Source organism: Remersonia thermophila, chromosome 3 (genome assembly GCF_042764415.1).
Source record: "Remersonia thermophila strain ATCC 22073 chromosome 3, whole genome shotgun sequence".
In the NCBI taxonomy this organism is placed as follows: domain Eukaryota; kingdom Fungi; phylum Ascomycota; class Sordariomycetes; order Sordariales; family Chaetomiaceae; genus Remersonia; species Remersonia thermophila.
Genome location: NC_092219.1, coordinates 3,885,735 through 3,903,439, shown reverse-complemented (window position 1 = coordinate 3,903,439; position 17,705 = coordinate 3,885,735). Strand labels below are relative to the sequence as shown.

At 58.4% G+C, this 17,705-nt stretch overlaps 7 protein-coding genes across 7 annotated transcripts; 3 read left to right on the top strand and 4 right to left on the bottom strand.

Annotated features, from left to right (window-relative positions):
* Positions 1–1,420: 1,420 nt before the first annotated feature.
* On the bottom strand, positions 1,421–2,418 carry VTJ83DRAFT_3938 (uncharacterized protein; the record flags this gene model as incomplete). Its single annotated transcript, XM_071010371.1, has 2 exons — positions 1,421–1,527; positions 1,602–2,418. The coding sequence occupies 2 exons, from the start codon at positions 2,416–2,418 to the stop codon at positions 1,421–1,423; spliced, it is 924 nt and encodes a 307-aa protein (XP_070867816.1).
* A 644-nt stretch (positions 2,419–3,062) lies between these two features.
* Positions 3,063–4,558, top strand: VTJ83DRAFT_3937 (uncharacterized protein; the record flags this gene model as incomplete). The annotated part of the gene is made up of 2 exons (XM_071010370.1): positions 3,063–3,629; positions 3,701–4,558. The coding sequence occupies 2 exons, from the start codon at positions 3,063–3,065 to the stop codon at positions 4,556–4,558; spliced, it is 1,425 nt and encodes a 474-aa protein (XP_070867815.1).
* A 1,281-nt stretch (positions 4,559–5,839) lies between these two features.
* Positions 5,840–8,543, bottom strand: VTJ83DRAFT_3936 (uncharacterized protein; the record flags this gene model as incomplete). Its single annotated transcript, XM_071010369.1, has 2 exons — positions 5,840–5,895; positions 5,966–8,543. 2 exons carry the CDS (start codon positions 8,541–8,543, stop codon positions 5,840–5,842), a joined length of 2,634 nt encoding a protein of 877 aa, XP_070867814.1.
* Positions 8,544–9,608: 1,065 nt separating this feature from the next.
* VTJ83DRAFT_3935 (uncharacterized protein) lies at positions 9,609–10,577 on the bottom strand (the record flags this gene model as incomplete). The annotated part of the gene is made up of 4 exons (XM_071010368.1): positions 9,609–9,872; positions 9,929–9,996; positions 10,064–10,223; positions 10,485–10,577. The coding sequence occupies 4 exons, from the start codon at positions 10,575–10,577 to the stop codon at positions 9,609–9,611; spliced, it is 585 nt and encodes a 194-aa protein (XP_070867813.1).
* A 1,313-nt stretch (positions 10,578–11,890) lies between these two features.
* VTJ83DRAFT_3934 (uncharacterized protein) lies at positions 11,891–13,240 on the top strand (the record flags this gene model as incomplete). The annotated part of the gene is made up of 2 exons (XM_071010367.1): positions 11,891–12,872; positions 12,936–13,240. 2 exons carry the CDS (start codon positions 11,891–11,893, stop codon positions 13,238–13,240), a joined length of 1,287 nt encoding a protein of 428 aa, XP_070867812.1.
* A 351-nt stretch (positions 13,241–13,591) lies between these two features.
* VTJ83DRAFT_3933 (mitochondrial 37S ribosomal protein uS14m) lies at positions 13,592–14,136 on the bottom strand (the record flags this gene model as incomplete). The annotated part of the gene is made up of 3 exons (XM_071010366.1): positions 13,592–13,654; positions 13,720–13,891; positions 14,030–14,136. The coding sequence occupies 3 exons, from the start codon at positions 14,134–14,136 to the stop codon at positions 13,592–13,594; spliced, it is 342 nt and encodes a 113-aa protein (XP_070867811.1).
* Positions 14,137–16,069: 1,933 nt separating this feature from the next.
* Positions 16,070–17,389, top strand: VTJ83DRAFT_3932 (uncharacterized protein; the record flags this gene model as incomplete). The annotated part of the gene is made up of 4 exons (XM_071010365.1): positions 16,070–16,217; positions 16,289–16,968; positions 17,034–17,302; positions 17,386–17,389. The coding sequence occupies 4 exons, from the start codon at positions 16,070–16,072 to the stop codon at positions 17,387–17,389; spliced, it is 1,101 nt and encodes a 366-aa protein (XP_070867810.1).
* Positions 17,390–17,705: the final 316 nt, after the last annotated feature.

Sequence of the window (17,705 nt, the reverse complement as noted above, 5' to 3'; positions counted from 1 at the left end):
CAGCTCTCGCATGCGTTCCTGACACTACGCAGTATTCCTCGGGTACGTCGAGATTGGCGGATACCGTAAAAAGAACCCTGCAAGAAGTGGCGCGTAAGATTTTCCCAACTCGTGGGACCCAACCGCGAGGGCCTCACGTTGGGCTGTGAAGCCGCGAGGAATCGTCATGCAAGCAAGACAGAGACAGGGTCTGGCGCAGATGCCGTAACTGCTGACTGGGCCGTCCCGGAGGGTCATGGTTCCTTTTTGACGGCAACCTCGAGGACATCAGCATGACCATGCATCTGCAGCGCTATTGGGGTTTGAAACAAAGTCCCGAGAACCAAAAGGCCTGTGCACAGGCGACCAAAGGGGTTAAACAGGGGTCTGCGCCAACGTGGGCATCCAAGGTTCGATATCCCCAGACCCATGACATCCAGACGACCAACAGGTAGCAAGGGCGAGCCTTTGCCAACTGGTTCCCTGTTAACTCCTCGCTCGCTTCATGCCGAGACTATACTGCGGTTGGTGTAAAAGGAGAACAAGAGGAAAAAGTAAACGAAGGAGAAAGTCGCAAACCGGCCGTTACGGTGGTTCGATTTTGAACCCCCCTCAAAGGAAAAGAGGCTCTTGTGTACGTCTAGAGGTAAATGAACTTGAGGATGCTAAACCATGGGATTGAAAACCGATCAATGGCACGCTGAGTACCTCAGCCATCGATACTCGTCTCTACATTGGCGTAGGGGTCAGGGCTTGGAACTATGAAGTCCAGCCTTCCGGTGACAATTGGCTCATGAGTGTTGAAAGGGTCTCCCAGGGTCGAACGGGTCAGCAATGAGGAGGCCGCGAAGCTTCCCGATGTCGACCACCTCCAGGCAGTCAAAGGTCACGGTGCTTGTGCAGGCCAGGCTCGGCAAAATCTCCTTCACGGTCAAGAACGCCATGCTTGGAGATCATGTTGTGTTCATTCGACGGAGTGATGATCTTGCTGCGAGGGGAGCCGAGCGTTAGCAGTTCGTACAGCGCCATGTCAAAGTCCCTACCTAGTGAGGCCCATCTTAGGATCGCCACCAGGATCCCAACTTGGTTTCTTGTGCGTAGAATCGTTGCTGGATGGTCCGGTGAGCTTCCCGGCTGGCGGTTCACTGTTACCGTGCTCATTGCGATGGTGATGGCGAGAATAAGAAACGAAGCGACGACCAGGAGGATGCAGTTCGGGTTAATTACACCTGTTGAGTGACATGGATACCACACCCTGGCCGCCACCTCCAGAAACTTGTGAGCAGAGAGAGGGACTCGCCAACACGCAGTCAAACCTGCTGGATGAGCGCTCGCGGTATGCGAACGACTCTGATATTCTCTCCTTGCTCTCGCTGCCCCCTCATTTTCCGAGTTCCTATTTCCCGAGAATGTGGTTCGCCCACTCCCCTCCTTGCCCGGCTCAACTTGACCCCTCGGCCCCGGTCCCCTTCTCGACATTGATCTTGAGCGAAAAGTCAACGTGCCGGACGCCCTGATGAATCGAGCTTGTTGAAAGGATATCCACATCTGGAACCTCGTTAGCTCTCCCTGCCTTATGGGATAGAGGTAAATAAAAAAAAAGATAAATAAAAGAGACCTACCGTTGCAGATATAGGTTGCTGCGTTCTCCTCTGTGAGACCGCCCGAGACCTCGAGCAGGAACTCGCGCTTGCCCTTCCACTTTTCCTTGAGGCTGCGCGACGCGACCTTGACGCCCTCGCCGGTGAAGTTGTCAAGCATAATGACGTCGGCGCCGGCAGCGATGGCCTCGTCCGCCTCCTCTTCGCTTTGCACCTCCACCTCAACCTTGAGGCTGAACCCCCCGGCAGCCTTGGCAGCGCGGACGGCCTGGGTGATGCTCCCGCGGCTCCAGACGTGGTTGTCCTTGAGCATCGTCATGGTGCTCAGGTCCATCCGGTGGGTGTCGGCGCCGCCGACCAGCATGCCGTACTTCTCGACAAGCCGGAAGCCCGGGGTGGTCTTGCGGGTGCCGGCCAGAGTGCCGCGGTAGCCGGCGCTGCGCAGGTTGACGAGCAGGCGGCGGGTGGTGCTGGCGATGCCGGAGCAACGGGCGAGGATGTTAAGCGCGACGCGCTCGCCCTCAAGCAGGCCTCGCGCCGGGCCGGAGACGGTGGCCAGCGCCGTCTTGCCGCCGTGCGTCTCGACGTGCGAGCCCTCGCGAACGTGCCACTCCACGGTGCAGCCGCACTGGGCGAAGACCTCGTTGAAGAAGGGCACGCCGGCCAGGATGCCCGACTGCTTGCCCCAGAGCGTAGCGGTGCGCGGGTGGTCGCCCACGACGAAACCGCCCACGTCAAAGGATGGTGTGTCCTCGGCGAGCCAGGCTGTGATTTGGGTCTTCCACGACACGGGAAGCAGATGCTCCAGCGAGCCGTGGTCCAGGGGGAGCTCAATCATGGTTGGCGGTTGAGGGGGAGCTCAATGGCTGACGGGTTGAACGAACGACGTTTCCTTCCTGCCGTTGTGTCACGGTCGTGTCATTGCGCCTTTGAGGGCGAGCGTCGACTGCGGCGGTTTGTGACGCATCCTGACGGCCCGGTGGCGGGGTAGCTCGGCCCGGGGCTGGGACGGGACGGAGACGAGGGGCAAATTTGAGGAGCATGTGCTGCTCGGGTGGAGAGTGGAGACTGGATGTATTTACAGTAACGTTACGTACCTTCGTTACGCAGACATCCTCCGCATACACCGCTTGCAACCGGGAATGTCCTCAACCTGGCTCTGGTCTCTCGTTTGAGCATTCCCATTGTGAAACTTGGAGGGCAGCTTCGACAATCCTACTTTCAATCTTGATAGAGGACACATCAAAGGCTTCTCGCAAGCATAGAAACAACCCCTTGGAACGTCCAAGGCAGCAGAGAGGGAGGATGGCCAAGGTAGTCAACATACAAAGACCACATCTCAACATCTCACAATGCAAGACTCTAGCCATGCCTCACGGAAAACCGGGCTCGTCATTAAGAGCCATCGGGAGACATATACTGCACCAATTCATAATTCCAAGTGGCCCATGACCAACTGATGGAAACTCACTCTTCGACGCCATGGCCCCGAGAAGACCAGCGCCGGCCAAGCGGATGCGTGATACCGATTCAACTCACGATGCCGCAACCAAGCGCCCAAAGAAAGCCGCATCCGTATCGAAAGCCCTCGTTCCGCTCAGTAGACGGCCTACCCAGCGCCTCAATGTCTATGTTGTTGGTGCCAACAGCGGCGGCGAGCTAGGTCTTGGTCCCGACGTCAAATCCGGCACCGTGGGCAGGTCTCGCCTGAACCCCTATCTCTCTGGCAGCGTCGGCGTCGTCCAGGTCTCGCTCGGCGCCATGCATGGCGTCGCCCTGACTGCTGACAATCAGATCCTCACCTGGGGCGTGAACGACCACGGCGCCTTGGGCCGCGACACGTCCTGGGAAGGCAGCTTTGTCGATATCGACGCTGCCGACAGCCACGACGACGACGGTGCCCGGCTGAATCCCCACGAATGCGTTCCATTACCGGTGGACATGAGTTTGGCACCCGCAGACACCGAGTTTACTCAGGTTGCGGCCACGGACAATGCCACATTTGTCTTGACGAGCACCGGCCGGGTGTACGGATGGGGAGCATTCAAGGTGAGCACGCGAGTGCAGCTATGATGGTTGTGATAAGCGCCGTCTCGTGACATGCTAACCACCTCACGCAGTCTGAGGATGGAAATCTCTCCTTTTCCCCGGCCGTCAGCGTGCAATCCAGACCAGCCCTCATTGCGCCCATCAAGAACGTCGCAAAGATCTGTTGCGGAAGCAACCACGTTGTGGCCCTCGCGGCTGACCACAGCGTCTACACATGGGGCAGGGGTACCGAAGGACAGCTCGGTCGCCGCCATTCCCCCCGCGTGGCGAGCTTGCTCAAGGACGGCCTGATCCCCCAGAAGGCGGCCGGGCTGAAGGACATTGTCGAAATCGGCACCGGCGCCAACCACTCCTTCGCCATTGACCGCGCCGGCAGGGTCTATTCCTGGGGCTTCAACAACGCCGGCCAAACGGGCGTCATCAGCCTCCCCGAAAAGCCCATCGAACCTGACGGCTTCGACGTGGCCATCCCCCTCCCCCGCCTCGTCGAGGGTCTGTCAGACCTCCCGCGCATCAAGCACATCACGGGCGGCGACTTCCACAGCCTCGCCGTGACCATCGACGGCCACGTTTTTGCCTGGGGCCGCCTCTGCTCCTTCGCCACGGGCCACAGAGTCAGCGGTCTGCCTCCCACATCCGTCACCTTCGATTCGCGAGGGAAACCGAGCTCGCTCGTCGTTCCAACGATCCTCAGAGATCTCCCTCCTGTCTCTGGCGTGTCGGCTGCAAGTGAGCACAGCCTTGCCGTCACGGCTGACGGGGAGGTCTACACGTGGGGTCTCAATCTGACAAAGCAGATCGGCCAGAGGAGCGAGGAGGTCAGGGACCCAACCATGCTGGTGCACAGGGCGATCGCGGATAGGCGCATCGTTTGGGTCGGTGCCGGTGCGCAGTTCAGCATGTTTGGCGAGGCGGTCGACTCTGGCTAGCCAGGTGCCGAATAGAAGGGAAGGATGGCGTTGGATATCCAGGGTTTGTGGGATGTTTTGGATATTTGAGGTTGGGCTGTTGGAGGGTACCATTACTGAACAGACAGTAGCCACGAAGAGAGAGAAATGAAACCCAGAGGAAACAGAAAAGGTGAAAACTAGGACAGAGCTGGGAAGTACTATGACTAAGGAGAAAAAAAAAAAAAAAAGAGAAGTGATGCCAATAACGGATGTAGTGGCCGTGGAGCAGAAGTGATGGGGATGGAACCTAGATTATCCAAAGTCGCCAGAGATGGTTTCCTCCCTATCAACCACCTTAGGTACCCAAAGCTGGCTAGAAATCGCCCTGTGACAACGCAACGACCAAAGAGCACAGTTACGGATCAGCACTCTTACATATTAACATTACACAATTATAGACGTGAAGTATTTCCACATGACCCAGAACCCGCCCCCTACATTGCCCTGAGAAAAGTTCCCCGAAAAGAGACGGAACCGGGAAGGGGAGGTGGTACACACATCCTGGAGACGAAATAGAAGACATGAAAAAATGATTAACCCCCTCCCTCCCCTCCCTCCAAACCGATCTCATCTCTTCCTCTGGCGGATTCCGTGGAATGAGCGCGTGCGTTTCCTGCCGACGGACTTGATATCCACCGCCATATCCCAACCCTCTCGCTAGCGAGTTTACTTCCATAGTACACCTCTTCACGCCGGGGGAGGGGGTTACCATGAACATTCTGTCGTGATCAACCACTGGCGGTTGTCTTGAACAGCCCTTCTCCTCGCCTTGATACTGTCCATCGAGATCGATCCCCCCTCCCCCCCACCTCCCCCCTTCCGAACACAAAACAGCAAGGGAGAAAATGCATGTGACATGAATAGCAAGAGATACCATGAGAAGCAGCCGACCGCGAGCATGTCTACAACTCATCGTATCTAGCGCGATCCACCCGATCATCCTTCTGTACCTCCCGCATAGCGTATATACAAAAGAAACCACCCATCCTTCCATTGATGTCGTCCATCCCAGTTTCTCCGCGCGTCCCGATATGAGACCAGTTTTTGTTTTCTGAAGCAAAGTATCCCGGCCAAACTCCTTAGATGAGAACCAATGAATGGAAAAGAATAAGACGAAGGATAAATCTAGAACATATCCCGAGCCCAGACCTGTCTGACATGATTGAACCGAGTCCACGGCTAGATGTGGCGTATGCACAAGCCGATGGACCGGCGCCCGGCGTGACATACTCCGTGTCGTTCCGCACAGTCTAGGAGCGTTTACATGACGGGGATGCCCTCGTACTCGGCATAGCCCAGGGCGAGGTTCATGTTCTCTGTCATCAACGTTAGTTCCAAACCCCACGACGCAGGCAAGACCCAAGAAAAAAACGAGAGGAAGCTTACGCAGGCATTGGGTGGCAGCGCCCTTGAGCAGGTTATCGATCGTGGCGCAAACAACCACACGGCGGCCGGCCTTGTCAACCTCGAACCCACCGATCTCAACACCATGCTTGCCGCTGATGTTCTTCACCAGGGGAGCCTCGCCGACCACCTTGACCAGCTTCTCACCGGCATACCGGTCCTGGTAGATCTGGCGAATATCACGCGAGGTCATGGTCTTGTTGAGCGGGATGGAGATGGTGTGGTGGATGCCGCGGAACCAAACGGCGACGTGCGGAATGAAGGCGACCTGGGCGCCCAGCTGCGTGCTGACCTCGCGCTCGTGGATGTGGCCCGTCAGGCTGTAGGGCATGATATTGTCGGTGAGCAGGCTGACGTCGTTCTTGGGCGACGGCTTGGTTCCCGCGCCCGAGTAGCCCGACACGCCAAACACGTGCGGCATGCCGCCGAGGTGCTCGACCAACGGGGCGATACCGAGCTGCGCGGCCGTGGCATAGCAGCCAGGGTTGGCGATCTCGGTGGCCTGGATGATGTTGGACCGGGGGACCAGCTCGGGAAGACCATAGGTCCACGCGCTGTCGAATCGGTAGTCGGCCGAGAGGTCGACGATGACGCTCTTGTGGCTGGACGCCTTGCGGCCTTCGTAGACAGCCTCGACGAAGGGCTTGCACACGCCGTTGGGCAGGGCCATGACCCAGCAGTCGATCTCGCCCCGACGCTCCATGTCCCGGACGTCCTCAGGGCTGAGGTTCTCATAGATGACCTCGCGCTTGGTGTAGCCTTCCAGCTTGGTTCCCGCAAGCTCGCGGGACGAGACGTGGCACAGATCCATGTTGGGGTGGGCGTCGAGCAGGCGGATGAGCTCCTGGCCCGTGAAGCCACGGGCGCCGATGAGCGCTACCCTGGCAGGCTGCGAGTTCGACGCGTTCCTCTTGCCGACCGGAGGGTTCGGGTTCGTCTGGGTGACGTAGGTCCTTGAGCTGGCCCGCTTGATGGAAAACTCGGGGAGAACCGGGCGGCGAGCCAGGGTCGAGAAGCCACGGGCCTGCTGAGCCGCGAACCGCGGCGCGGTCTTCGCGGCGGGGTAGAGGCGCGACTCCAGGTTGGAGTTGCGCAACGTGGCCCTGCTGTTCTCGCTGAAGTCCTTCATCAACTTCGACACCTCCTGGCTGTCCTCGATGCCGTACCAGAACAAGACGCTGCCGTTCCGCGTCAAGCTGCCCTCGGCCTTGTCGAAGAACCAGCCGAGGTTCTCGTCATCCTCGCGGACGGTCCAGACGAGCTTGGGATGCTCCTTGCGGAGGGTGGTGAAGATGTTGTCGGCAACGTTGGTAAGCCACCCCGACCTGGTGATTGTGAGGGTCGTAAGAGTCTCCGGGCCGTTGCTCTCCGGCAGGACGATGGCAAGGGCGTTCATGGGCTCGTCGTAGTAAGCCTTGAACTTGTTCTGGCCGAGGAACTCGAGATACTTGTCGACGGTGGCTTCGGCGTCGGGGCCCTCGCGGTCCCGGATGAGCGCCGACTTGAGGGCATCGAGGTCCTTGAACTCGGACAGGCTGGTGGCCGAGAGGAGCTTGTTGCCACGACGGATGAGGGTGCCGGCGCCCGAGTCCGTGAACAGCTCCTTCTGGAGGTCGCCAGGGTGGATGATGGCGACGCTGGTGGCACGCGGCAGCGTGTCGAGCAGCTCCTTGATCTCCTTGATCTTTAACCTGGTGCCGTACCTGACCCACTCCTGGGACATGAGGTGGTCGTACTCCTGATCCAGGTTGATGGCCGAGATCTTCTGGCCGGCAGCGTCGAAAAGCCCGCCCTTCTCGGACAGGTACACGACCTTCAGGGGCTCGAGGGCGCGGGCCAACTCGGCGGCAGCGACGTCGGCGTTGACGTTGAGGATCTGGCCGTCCTCGGTCTCGGCCATAGAGGTGAGGATTGGCAGGTAGCCATTGTTGATGGCGCTCTCGATGGGCTGCTTGTTGACGGCCGTGATCTTGCCAACGAGACCCCACTTGTCCTTGTTAAGGTACTCGGCGCGGAACATGCCGGTGGTCAGCGGCTGCGCGTGGACGCCCTTCTCCTCGAGCTTGTTGACCAGCTTGAGGTTCTCCTGGAGGAACAGATCGCGGGCGACCCGGAGGGTCTTGGCGTCCGTCACACGGATGCCCTCCTCAAACTGAGGCTCGACGCCCGCCTGCTCGAGCAGGTTATTGAGCTGCGGCCCGGCGCCATGGACAATGACGGGGTAAAGGCCAACGGTATAGAGGAAGGCAAGGCTGGAGCACAGCTCCTCGAGGTAGTCGGTCAGGATGGCGCCGCCGACCTTGATGACGGCGAAGCGCTGCGAGGAGACGGAAGTGAAGAGCGAGAGGTACTGTTGGACCTCACGCTTGGAGCCGACCGACGAGAGGGTCTGCACGATCATGCCCCGGGTGCTGAGATCGGTGCGGCGGGAGGCGGACGACGAGAAGGGGCGGGCACGGCGCAGGGCGGGGGGGACGGCGACGGCGCGAGACCGGACAGGAAGCCGGCGGATGACGCGGCGGGCGCCGGCCCGGAGGGCGACAGGGCACGCGGAGAGCATTGTCGAAGGAGGGAAAAGAGACGGACGAAGGCTCGTGGCCGGATGGGCAAAACGAAAACGGCGCGGTTGTCAGGAAGACGAAAGCAGTCCAGACGGGGAACGGACGCGTGGAAGGAGGGATTTCCCCTTGAACCTGGGTGACCGGCACAACCGAGAACGTGCAAGGAAGAAGGCGGTGGTGACCTCCACTGGGGATACTGGCTCGCAAGGAAAGGGACTTGGCTTGGGCAGGTCGCCAACAAGACCTCGGATGAGTCAATTGAGTGTGCACCACCGACCCTTGACAACTGGGGAGAAGTCAGGCGAGCACGGGAACGAGGGTCGACACCGGGATGGTGACAGCACGAGGTCGAGGCCGGAAAGGAAAGAAGCCGGAATCGGGGCTGTCCGGGTCCCAAGGAAGGGTGGTGACTTGTTTTTATTTTTATTTTTTTATGTTTGCGTGCCAAGTGTTAACCAAGGATGGCGTCGTGGAGGGGCACTGGGGAAAAAAATTGCGACCGAAACCGCTGCTGAGGGGTGCCAATTGATGCCGCTTCTTCCAGTTTGAGACGGGGGTGGCAACCGATAGTGGAGCGACTTCGGCTGCAACTCAACCAATTTCCAAGGTCCAATGCAACTGCGGGAACGGCTTACCGTTGGGACTGCGGGAATCAGGTGCTCCCTCCCTCCCCTACCCGGCCCGATGGCTCATACGGGCAGGCAGCGGGCAGTTCAACTCCAACTCTCCAAAGAGATGGGCCCGCGAAATAACGCATGCCATGATTTCTCGTCCTGCAGAATGGGCACGCGGAATTCGGATCATGCATGCAAGAGCTATGGGGAAGTGACCCAAGTACATATTTGAGTGAGTCCAACGTCATTCAGATCATGTCACACGGAGGTCGGGTCGAGCTCCAGAGTCTGCACTCTTTGACCTCATGAGGCCGTCACGGGTAGGATTCGATAGCCAGCAGCCAACCGCGACACCGCGCGGTCTGGGCTGACAAGTCTACGCGGTACAAGGATCATGGCTACCATGTCGATTAACCGTATCTAGGGACCGAGCCCTTGCAATCATCGTAACTATAGGCTCGATCGGGAGTGTTCATCGCCCCTGGGTGAATCCCAACAACGCCGAGCGGTTCGTGGACAAGCCACGGGACCGCAAATCAGAAGAAAAACAAGCACCCATAATAACAAACGTCCAAAATAAAAACCACATGTCCCGTTCCTGACGCATCTTTGATCGGTGGCGGATGCCTCTAGAGCGCTCGGCGGCCTCGTCGTGCATGATGCCATCATCGCTGTTGTTGAAGCAAGTAACCAATTACTTTTGCGACGTGACGACTGCGGCTTTGTTAGTGTGTGTCTCAAACCAAGAGCCTTGCCAGACCAACATACCTGGTGGAATGATGATGATGCAGAGCAGAACTATGATACCGATGGCGATCCAGATCTTCATCTTCATGTCCTGCGGCAAACCGTCAGCATGCATCGCGGGGCCGTAAGAATGAGGCTCCGGTAGTGCTTTCTTACCTTCCACCACATCTTCTTGCGAACCTGGTTGGCGCCGCGACGGAAGCCCTGGGCTGATGTGGCCAGGTCGTCTGTCTTGTTTTGGAGGTCTTCCAAGCGGACACCACGCTGCTGCACCATGCGGACATTGTCCTCCATGGCCTCAAAGGCCTTGTTCAGGTTCTGCGATGGTCTGTCAGCGTGTGATTCCTTTCCCCCGCGCCGCGCAGGCATCAACGAATGCCGTCCTTCGTCTCTCAGCCTGTTACCCCCTCCCCCTCCCCCTCACCGACAGCTGCGCTCCCCGAGAGACTCAACCCATATAGGACTTCCCGTGGCGCTCCTTTGATGAATCCCGTGCAAAACCCCGTGCAGAAGGTTGGTTGGCCGGGCGATGCGACACAGCAGCTTGCGCCCGAAGGGAGGAAAACAATCGACCCACCTCTTGGATCGCCTCCGTCGTCGAGCCCTGGCCGGGACGCGATGCGCCCGGGCTGCCGCTAGGGCCGCCGGCATAGGGTGTGTCGTTGGGGGCATACGGCGAGTTCTTCGAGCTCGGCACGTAGGGATCGTACGGTTCGGTAGCCATGATGACGTTGCCGTCCAACAGCGGCGGTCGCTCGAGCAGAAGCTGGAGATGTCGGTTGAAAGGAAAGCGAAAGAGTTCGGAATGCGAAGCGGATCAACCGGATCGACTTGGACTTTCAGCGTGTGGGTTAGAGCGATGGAGATGTGGTGTGGTGTTGTCGAAGATGGTGGAGATGCAAATGCGAACAAGCGATGTTGTCGCGCTTGAAAGAGGCTGTGGCCCAGCAACCTGTTTTGTGCTGCGGCCGACCACACACGCCAGCAGACGGTCAGCACGAGCCAGGGGACCCTGGAGATGGCTAACGTCAGTCGGTCAACAGAAACTGGAGACCGTTACCGTTAGCCTCTTAACTATCTACCGCCATAGTTTCTTGTTTCCCAGTTAGTGCACTATGTGAGACCCCACTCCATCCACATGCCCACAAAGGTCACCCCAGCGAACCCCGTCCGTCCGTCCGTCAGGCTGCTGCTGCTTCCCAACCTGCCAAGCCGCTCTTCCCGTTGCCACATGAAAACGGAGGCCAACCAAAAACGGGCACAGCCGCAGATTTGGGCAGGAAGATGCGGCACTTTGGATCTCCAGGCCTCTCGCTCCATAATGCTACCGAAGGCATGGGAGAACATCCGTGGGCTCGTTACAGGTTCGTTTCATGAAGCCACACCTCCTACCGAACAACCGGGCGGGAAGTGAGGGACAGATTGCACTACGTGCACAAAGCAGGACCTGAAAGGGGCGCATTCCATGATCCGACCATCCCCCTCTCGGGAACTAAGAGCTGGCAATTCGGCTGTGTCATGCAATCACTGCTGTGCAAGCTCCCGCAGGCCTACGCTGCATACCAAGTTCGGTTGCGGATTGCGAGATGAAAGAACCTCCCTGGAGGGACGAGGATGTTTCGCACGCCAAGATGTCGAATGCTGTCGGATGCTCTGCACAACCACGTCTTCGGTTCTGGCAACCCCTGCGAAAGGAGACTTGAAGATGGCAAGGGTTCAAAGTGTACCTTGGTTACTTGACGACAGCTCGAACCCAGTGTACACAGTACGCAGTACATTGGTGGGTGTCCGATGCGCATGACCATGAATGGCCATCTCCATCTTCACCTCCAACCCCAACCCTAACAACAATGACGCCGCGAGGCAAACCCTTCGGCCTTTGCCGGATCGCTCCGTTTTGCGTCAACCGCCGCCTGTAGCCGACAACAATTTTTGAGCTCCCCAACAGATCCCGTCTCCAAGAGAAGACGGCATCACCACCAGCAATGGCCTCCGCGATGCCGCTCCAAAGGATACAGGCACCGCTACGGCGGTCCCTGGCACGCACCGCCGTCCTCCCGTCCCGTGCCTACGCCACCGTGCCGACCGGATCGGCCGTCGATCATCCGGCGCAAACCCAGGCGCAACAGGAGCAGCAGCCAACGGGCGAGTCGCCGTCCACCCCGAAGCCACGCCCGACCTACTTCAAAAACACCACTCTTGGCTCCCTCTCCGACTTCCTCCCTTCCAACGAAGAATACACGCCACGCACCGCCGTCGTCGGGCCCGAGGGCCGCAAGCGCACCATCACCCGCCTCCCGGAATGGCTCAAAACGCCCATCCCGGCCCCCGGAGCCAACCCCAACTACGGCCGCATCAAGTCCGATCTCCGCGGCCTCGGCCTGCACACGGTCTGCGAGGAGGCCCGCTGCCCCAACATCGGCGAGTGCTGGGGCGGCTCGAGCCGCGCGGCGGCCACCGCCACCATCATGCTCATGGGCGACACGTGCACGCGCGGGTGCAGGTTCTGCAGCGTCAAGACGAGCCGGAGGCCGCCGCCGCTGGACCCGCACGAGCCCGAGAACACGGCGGAGGCGTTGGCGCGGTGGGGCTTGGGGTACGTGGTCCTGACGAGCGTCGACCGGGACGACCTGGCGGACGGCGGGGCGAGGCACTTTGCCGAGACGATCAGGCGGATCAAGGCGAAGAAGCCGACCATGCTCGTCGAGGCGCTGACGGGGGACTTTGCGGGGGATTTGGACTGCGTGAAGATCGTGGCCGAGAGCGGGCTGGACGTGTACGCGCACAACGTTGAGACGGTGGAGGCGTTGACGCCGTACGTGCGCGACCGCCGCGCGACGTTCCGGCAGAGCCTCAAGGTGCTGGAGCATGTGAAGGCGGTGAAGGGGAAGGAAGGCATCATCACCAAGACGAGCCTCATGCTGGGTCTGGGTGAGCAGGAAGAGGAGATCTGGGATGCTCTAAAGGGTACGTTGTCACTTTTTTTTGGTCGTCCTGCCTCATCCAAAGCAGCCGCTGACCCTCCCGCAGAGCTGAGAAAGGCCGACGTCGACGTCGTCACGTTTGGTCAATACATGCAGCCGACCAAGTGGCATCTCAAGGTCGAGCGCTATGTCACGCCCGCTGAGTTCGATGTATGGCGGCAGCGTGCTCTCGACATGGGTTTCCTGTACTGCGCCAGCGGGCCGTTGGTTCGCTCGTCGTACAAGGCCGGCGAGGCGTTCATTGAGAACGTTCTCCGGAAGCGGGCCAGCGAGAAGGCGGCCGCCATATCAACCCAGAACCTCGGCCCGGCGATTTCAACCACCGCCGAGACAAGCGGTTCGTCTCAGTGAGGTGATGGGTGGACTGACGAGGATTGGTTTGGTTCGCTGGTTGGCAAGGCGGGTTCAACATTGTAGGGATGGCGTTTCACACCCCATTCACGCGGTATAGACTCGGGTTGGGCGTTCACATCATCACCGGAGGAGGGCGTTTCTGGAGGGGGTATTCTATCATGATGCATTTACACTGTAATATGACAAGATTGTACATGGAGATCCATTCGGCATACGAGGCCCCTTGCAGCCGAGAGACCCCCCACGCCGTGCCGTTGTAAAATGAATCTCTTTGTTTGTCTCCCAGAGACATCCCAGCCACAACCACCACCGCCACCGCTGCCACCAGCCCAACGCCGCAGACCTCGCCTACCAACTCGCCTTCTTGACACCTGGAAGATTTCCCTCCAGCGCTTGCATGCGGAAGTTGTACTGCGCCGGCTGTCAGCGCTCCTGGTTGCCATCACGAGGGAAACTTGTAGGGGAGGACCACGCACCCGCGACATCTTGAAGTCCCGCAGGATACCCCGCCCCTTGCCGCCGAGAATACACCGGTTCCGGATCTGCGTCGGGCGGGTGTAGCAGTGCATCTGGGTGAGCTGGAGCTGGGCAATGGCGCGCGTGCGGGCGGGGAGCAAGGTGTTGCGGATGATGTAGCGGAGGGCTTGCCTATGAGCGGAAGAAACCACCGTGTTAGCGCCATCCCGCTGGTACCTTGCAGGCCACGTAGATCTAGAGGAAATTTCGAGGTCGCCTCGGGTTCGGGGTTCGCCAGTCGGAGGCTCGACAGAGGGGGAGGATGGTTACCTCTCGGGCTCCGCGGCTTCGAAGGCCTTGCGCTTGGAGTGGTCGCGGAGGATCCGGACGTTGGTGAAGCACCCGAGATCGAGCTTCTTTGCCCTAAACATCGACATCTTGGCGGTGTGGCGGTTCGGCGATCTCCTCGAGGTGTCGTCGTCGTCGTCGTCTCCCACTTGCAGAGTGGATTTGAGATCTTTCTCCCGGCGTTGCGGGTCCTGTGGGCCCCCGCCAATCGGCCACGCGCCACACGCCAACTCTGAGAGGTGGAAATGGAGGTGTGGCGTCGATTGGGATTGGGGCTGAAGCGTTGGAGCGGACCCACGACAGTCCTCATTCATGCACGGGCCACCTGCATGTGTGCACAGGCCAGTTTGCTTCCTATAAAACCTGCCTGAGCCTCCCAGAATTTTAGAATCTTTTTCTTCTTTCTTTTCCAGCTCTCTTTGCCTTTTGGCTTAGATCAAGTGTAGTATCTGTTCTTTTCAGTTTAATCTCTGAAACTACTCTACGGAGTAGATTTATGGATTAAATCAATTTTTGTCACCGCCCGGTCGACCTCTGGACTTGTCCATGTCGCTGGGCTAGTGTCTCCGGTATTACACTGCCTCCGGACGACGCGAACACCTTTTTCATTGCAGTCTGGGGCTTGCTCTGGATGTGACGAAGAAGACCTGTTGGAAGAACGTGATGTGATGACGGCGGCCCTGTTTTCTGCTTTGTGCGTGGACTTTGAGCGATTCTGTCGCCGAGTTGGGCAGCCTGCTTGCCCACCTTTCGCGTTGGCTGCTGCCCAAACCGCACGTTGGCATTTCGCGTATCAACATTCTGGCGACAGCAGGAGAGCCTGGCGGATAAATGAATATGAACCTCGTTCCTATCTGATCAGCCGAAAACTGCTCACCGCGTCGTCATACTGTCGTCGTCGTGCCCTGGTGACCGAAGGTCGATGCCGCTAGTTTTCTAGTCTGGTACTTTCCAAGCCGACAACCCCAAAGTTCGCCATCCTACAACTTCTATTCCAACCAAGCTCATCTTGGCGCTCTTCTGTGAGCGTGTGAAGAACGAGGGAAGGATGTCAGGGCTGAAGCGTTCTCCATGACAGGGTTTCTTGGTTTGTCCTCGACGGATCACGGGTTCGATCACAAGTCGTCGATCACCACCATCCACGACTTACAACGAGAAGCTTGGCAGCTGCCTTGCTTCCTGCAGGTCAGCCAATACAAATAAATATATGCCACACTGCCAGCAACTCGAGCTTGTTTTATTCTATCAGTTGGGGCCATCGAGGACAAGCATTTGAATGCCCCAGCTTGGGCCATTGAGCTCGCGGAAGGACGATAAACCGAACATGTATGAACTAAGGTAGATTCTTTTCTTGTCTGGGTAATGTACAGAAGGTCCTGTGGTGATCATGTTTGCTGTGTTATTCTCGTCCACTTGATACTTTGGATATCGGTACGGAAATGATCGGGAAGCTGCAGAAGCATCTGGGCGAGGCCGTCCCTGGCAAACACCAGCCCATCTCTAAGCAAACGCAGACAGACTTCAAACCAGCAGTTTGGGTTGTAAGGGTTGACGAGCAACGTCGTGAGCTTCCTGTGCTTCCTGGCCTCTGTCAAATTCCACATACCTTACCTGGCATCCGGAAGAGCAACGCCTTCCTTCCCTTTCGACCTAGGTTGGCCATTTCATCTTTCCATCGACAAGCTGTTCTCCCGGCTCGCGAGACAGAGAAGGGAAGCTCGCCCGAAGAACGAACGTAAGATTCGGTTTCTTTGTTCCCTTGGGCTTTTTCGTCTATGTTCTTGGGTCAGAAACTAGGAGCCTACAATCTTTGATCTTCTCGAGTTAACTTCCAACTCACCTAGTTGGAATCGTACAAAGATCTTGCCTGACAGACATTCTCATCGCCTGGCTTCTTGACACTCCTCTCCAAGAACAACATGTTTCGTCGGCACTGGTCCGGCCTCCCGGCCGATCCAACGTTTCCCGACGACTTGAAGGGTCTTGGGTAGGTATTCTGTTGCCAACAAATTGTCTTTGCGCATGTTCACCAGTATACTGAGCTCGAGAACAAGGTATTTTATCAACGACGTCGACGAGATTCGTTCCATCGAAGACCCCGACTACTACTTCAAATACTTCATCAGCAAGAACACACGGTGGAACGAGCGTCATGGGTTTGCTTTCCATCGTACGTCCCTCCCAAGGTGCTCTCGCCATTCGAACCACCTTCACCTTCAACTTGCTAACTCGTCCCTCCAGAAGCCATCCAGAAGGTCCTCAAATCCCGTCTCGCCGATGCCGGTTTCACCACCGTTCCTTTGCCTCTGGGACTACCGACCACGGAACCTCACGTGCCTATCCTCACCTCCGCCAACGCCGCAATCGCAGGCCGCGTGATCGTCTTGTTTGGCGAAACATGCCAGGCCCTTGGGCGTTTTGCGAACCGCGTTATTAGCGGCCGCGGTGGCGTCAACCGCGGCTCGGTGCTCAGCTTCATCAAGTCGACACAGCAACAGCGCTGCTCCACCATCGATCCAGCCCCGCCAGGTCTCATAATTGCCAATCCAGGTGAGCTATGGTGGTGGCCTGAGGGCCAGCGCGGCCTGACTCAGACTGATCGCCACCGCATCCCCATGTCCAGCGCAGTCCATGCGCGTTATCATGTACCGCAGGTGAACGAGATCCCGGGCAACAGGAACGTGGACGAGCATGTGAGGAGCGTCTTCGAGAGCGTGGTCCTTGGGAAGGGGTTCGTCAAGGAGGATGCCAAGGTGGATATCATCGTCGTGGGGGATACCGCCGAGGCGGTAGAGAAGTACCTCGATGATGACGCTGTGCTGGACCGGTTCGGCGGCCGGCTCAGCTCCATTGTGATCGTTGGAGGGACCTACAGCTCGAACGACTTCAAAACGGAGCGCTTCAGGCAGTTCGTGAAAGAGGTAAGCGCTCGAGATTGAGTCCTGCCTGCCCCGGTTCAACAGTCCCCAATACTGACAACTTCCAGCGGGGCCGCGCATACATCCTGCATGACACACCCCTGGATAGCATCGTGGCCGGGCCATCGGGGAATCCGGCTGCGGGGGGTTTCACGTCATACGGATGTCCGGTGTACAGCGCCGGTCCCAATGCGCGCTACGTCGAAACGATGCTGATCGAAGCACAGTCGGCAATCTTGGACTGGACCCAGAAGGTGGCGGCGAGGGGAGATGCTTACAGGAACGAAGATGTCGAAATTATCGGCGAGGCCGAAGAGGATGACGGCACCTGGGATTCGTATCTACGCAAGAAGGCTATGGAAGAGTGCAAGCGAACCGTTGGTACGGCGCATGCTACGACTGACTCGCTCCAAGATGCAGTTGAGAACAGCGTTGAGAAGTCTGGACCTAAGCCGACTGCTGAAGACCCGAATGACAACGCTGGCAAGACCAACGGCGCTACGGTAAGGCCCGTGGAGAACAGTAAGCCTCCCAGCACAGGTGAAACGGCTGGAGAGGCAAGGTTGGAGAATGTCTCGGTGGGCGATGGTCCGGGCGCTGAGGAGATGAAAGAACTGGTGGAGGAGGTGGAAAATCTCAAGATCGAGCATTAGCCAGGGCAGTTGGTGCGATGGTATCGGTTGCGAGCTAGGTGGTCGATGGACGGACCGTTCTTGCTGGCGCTGGTGGTAGGACAAGCA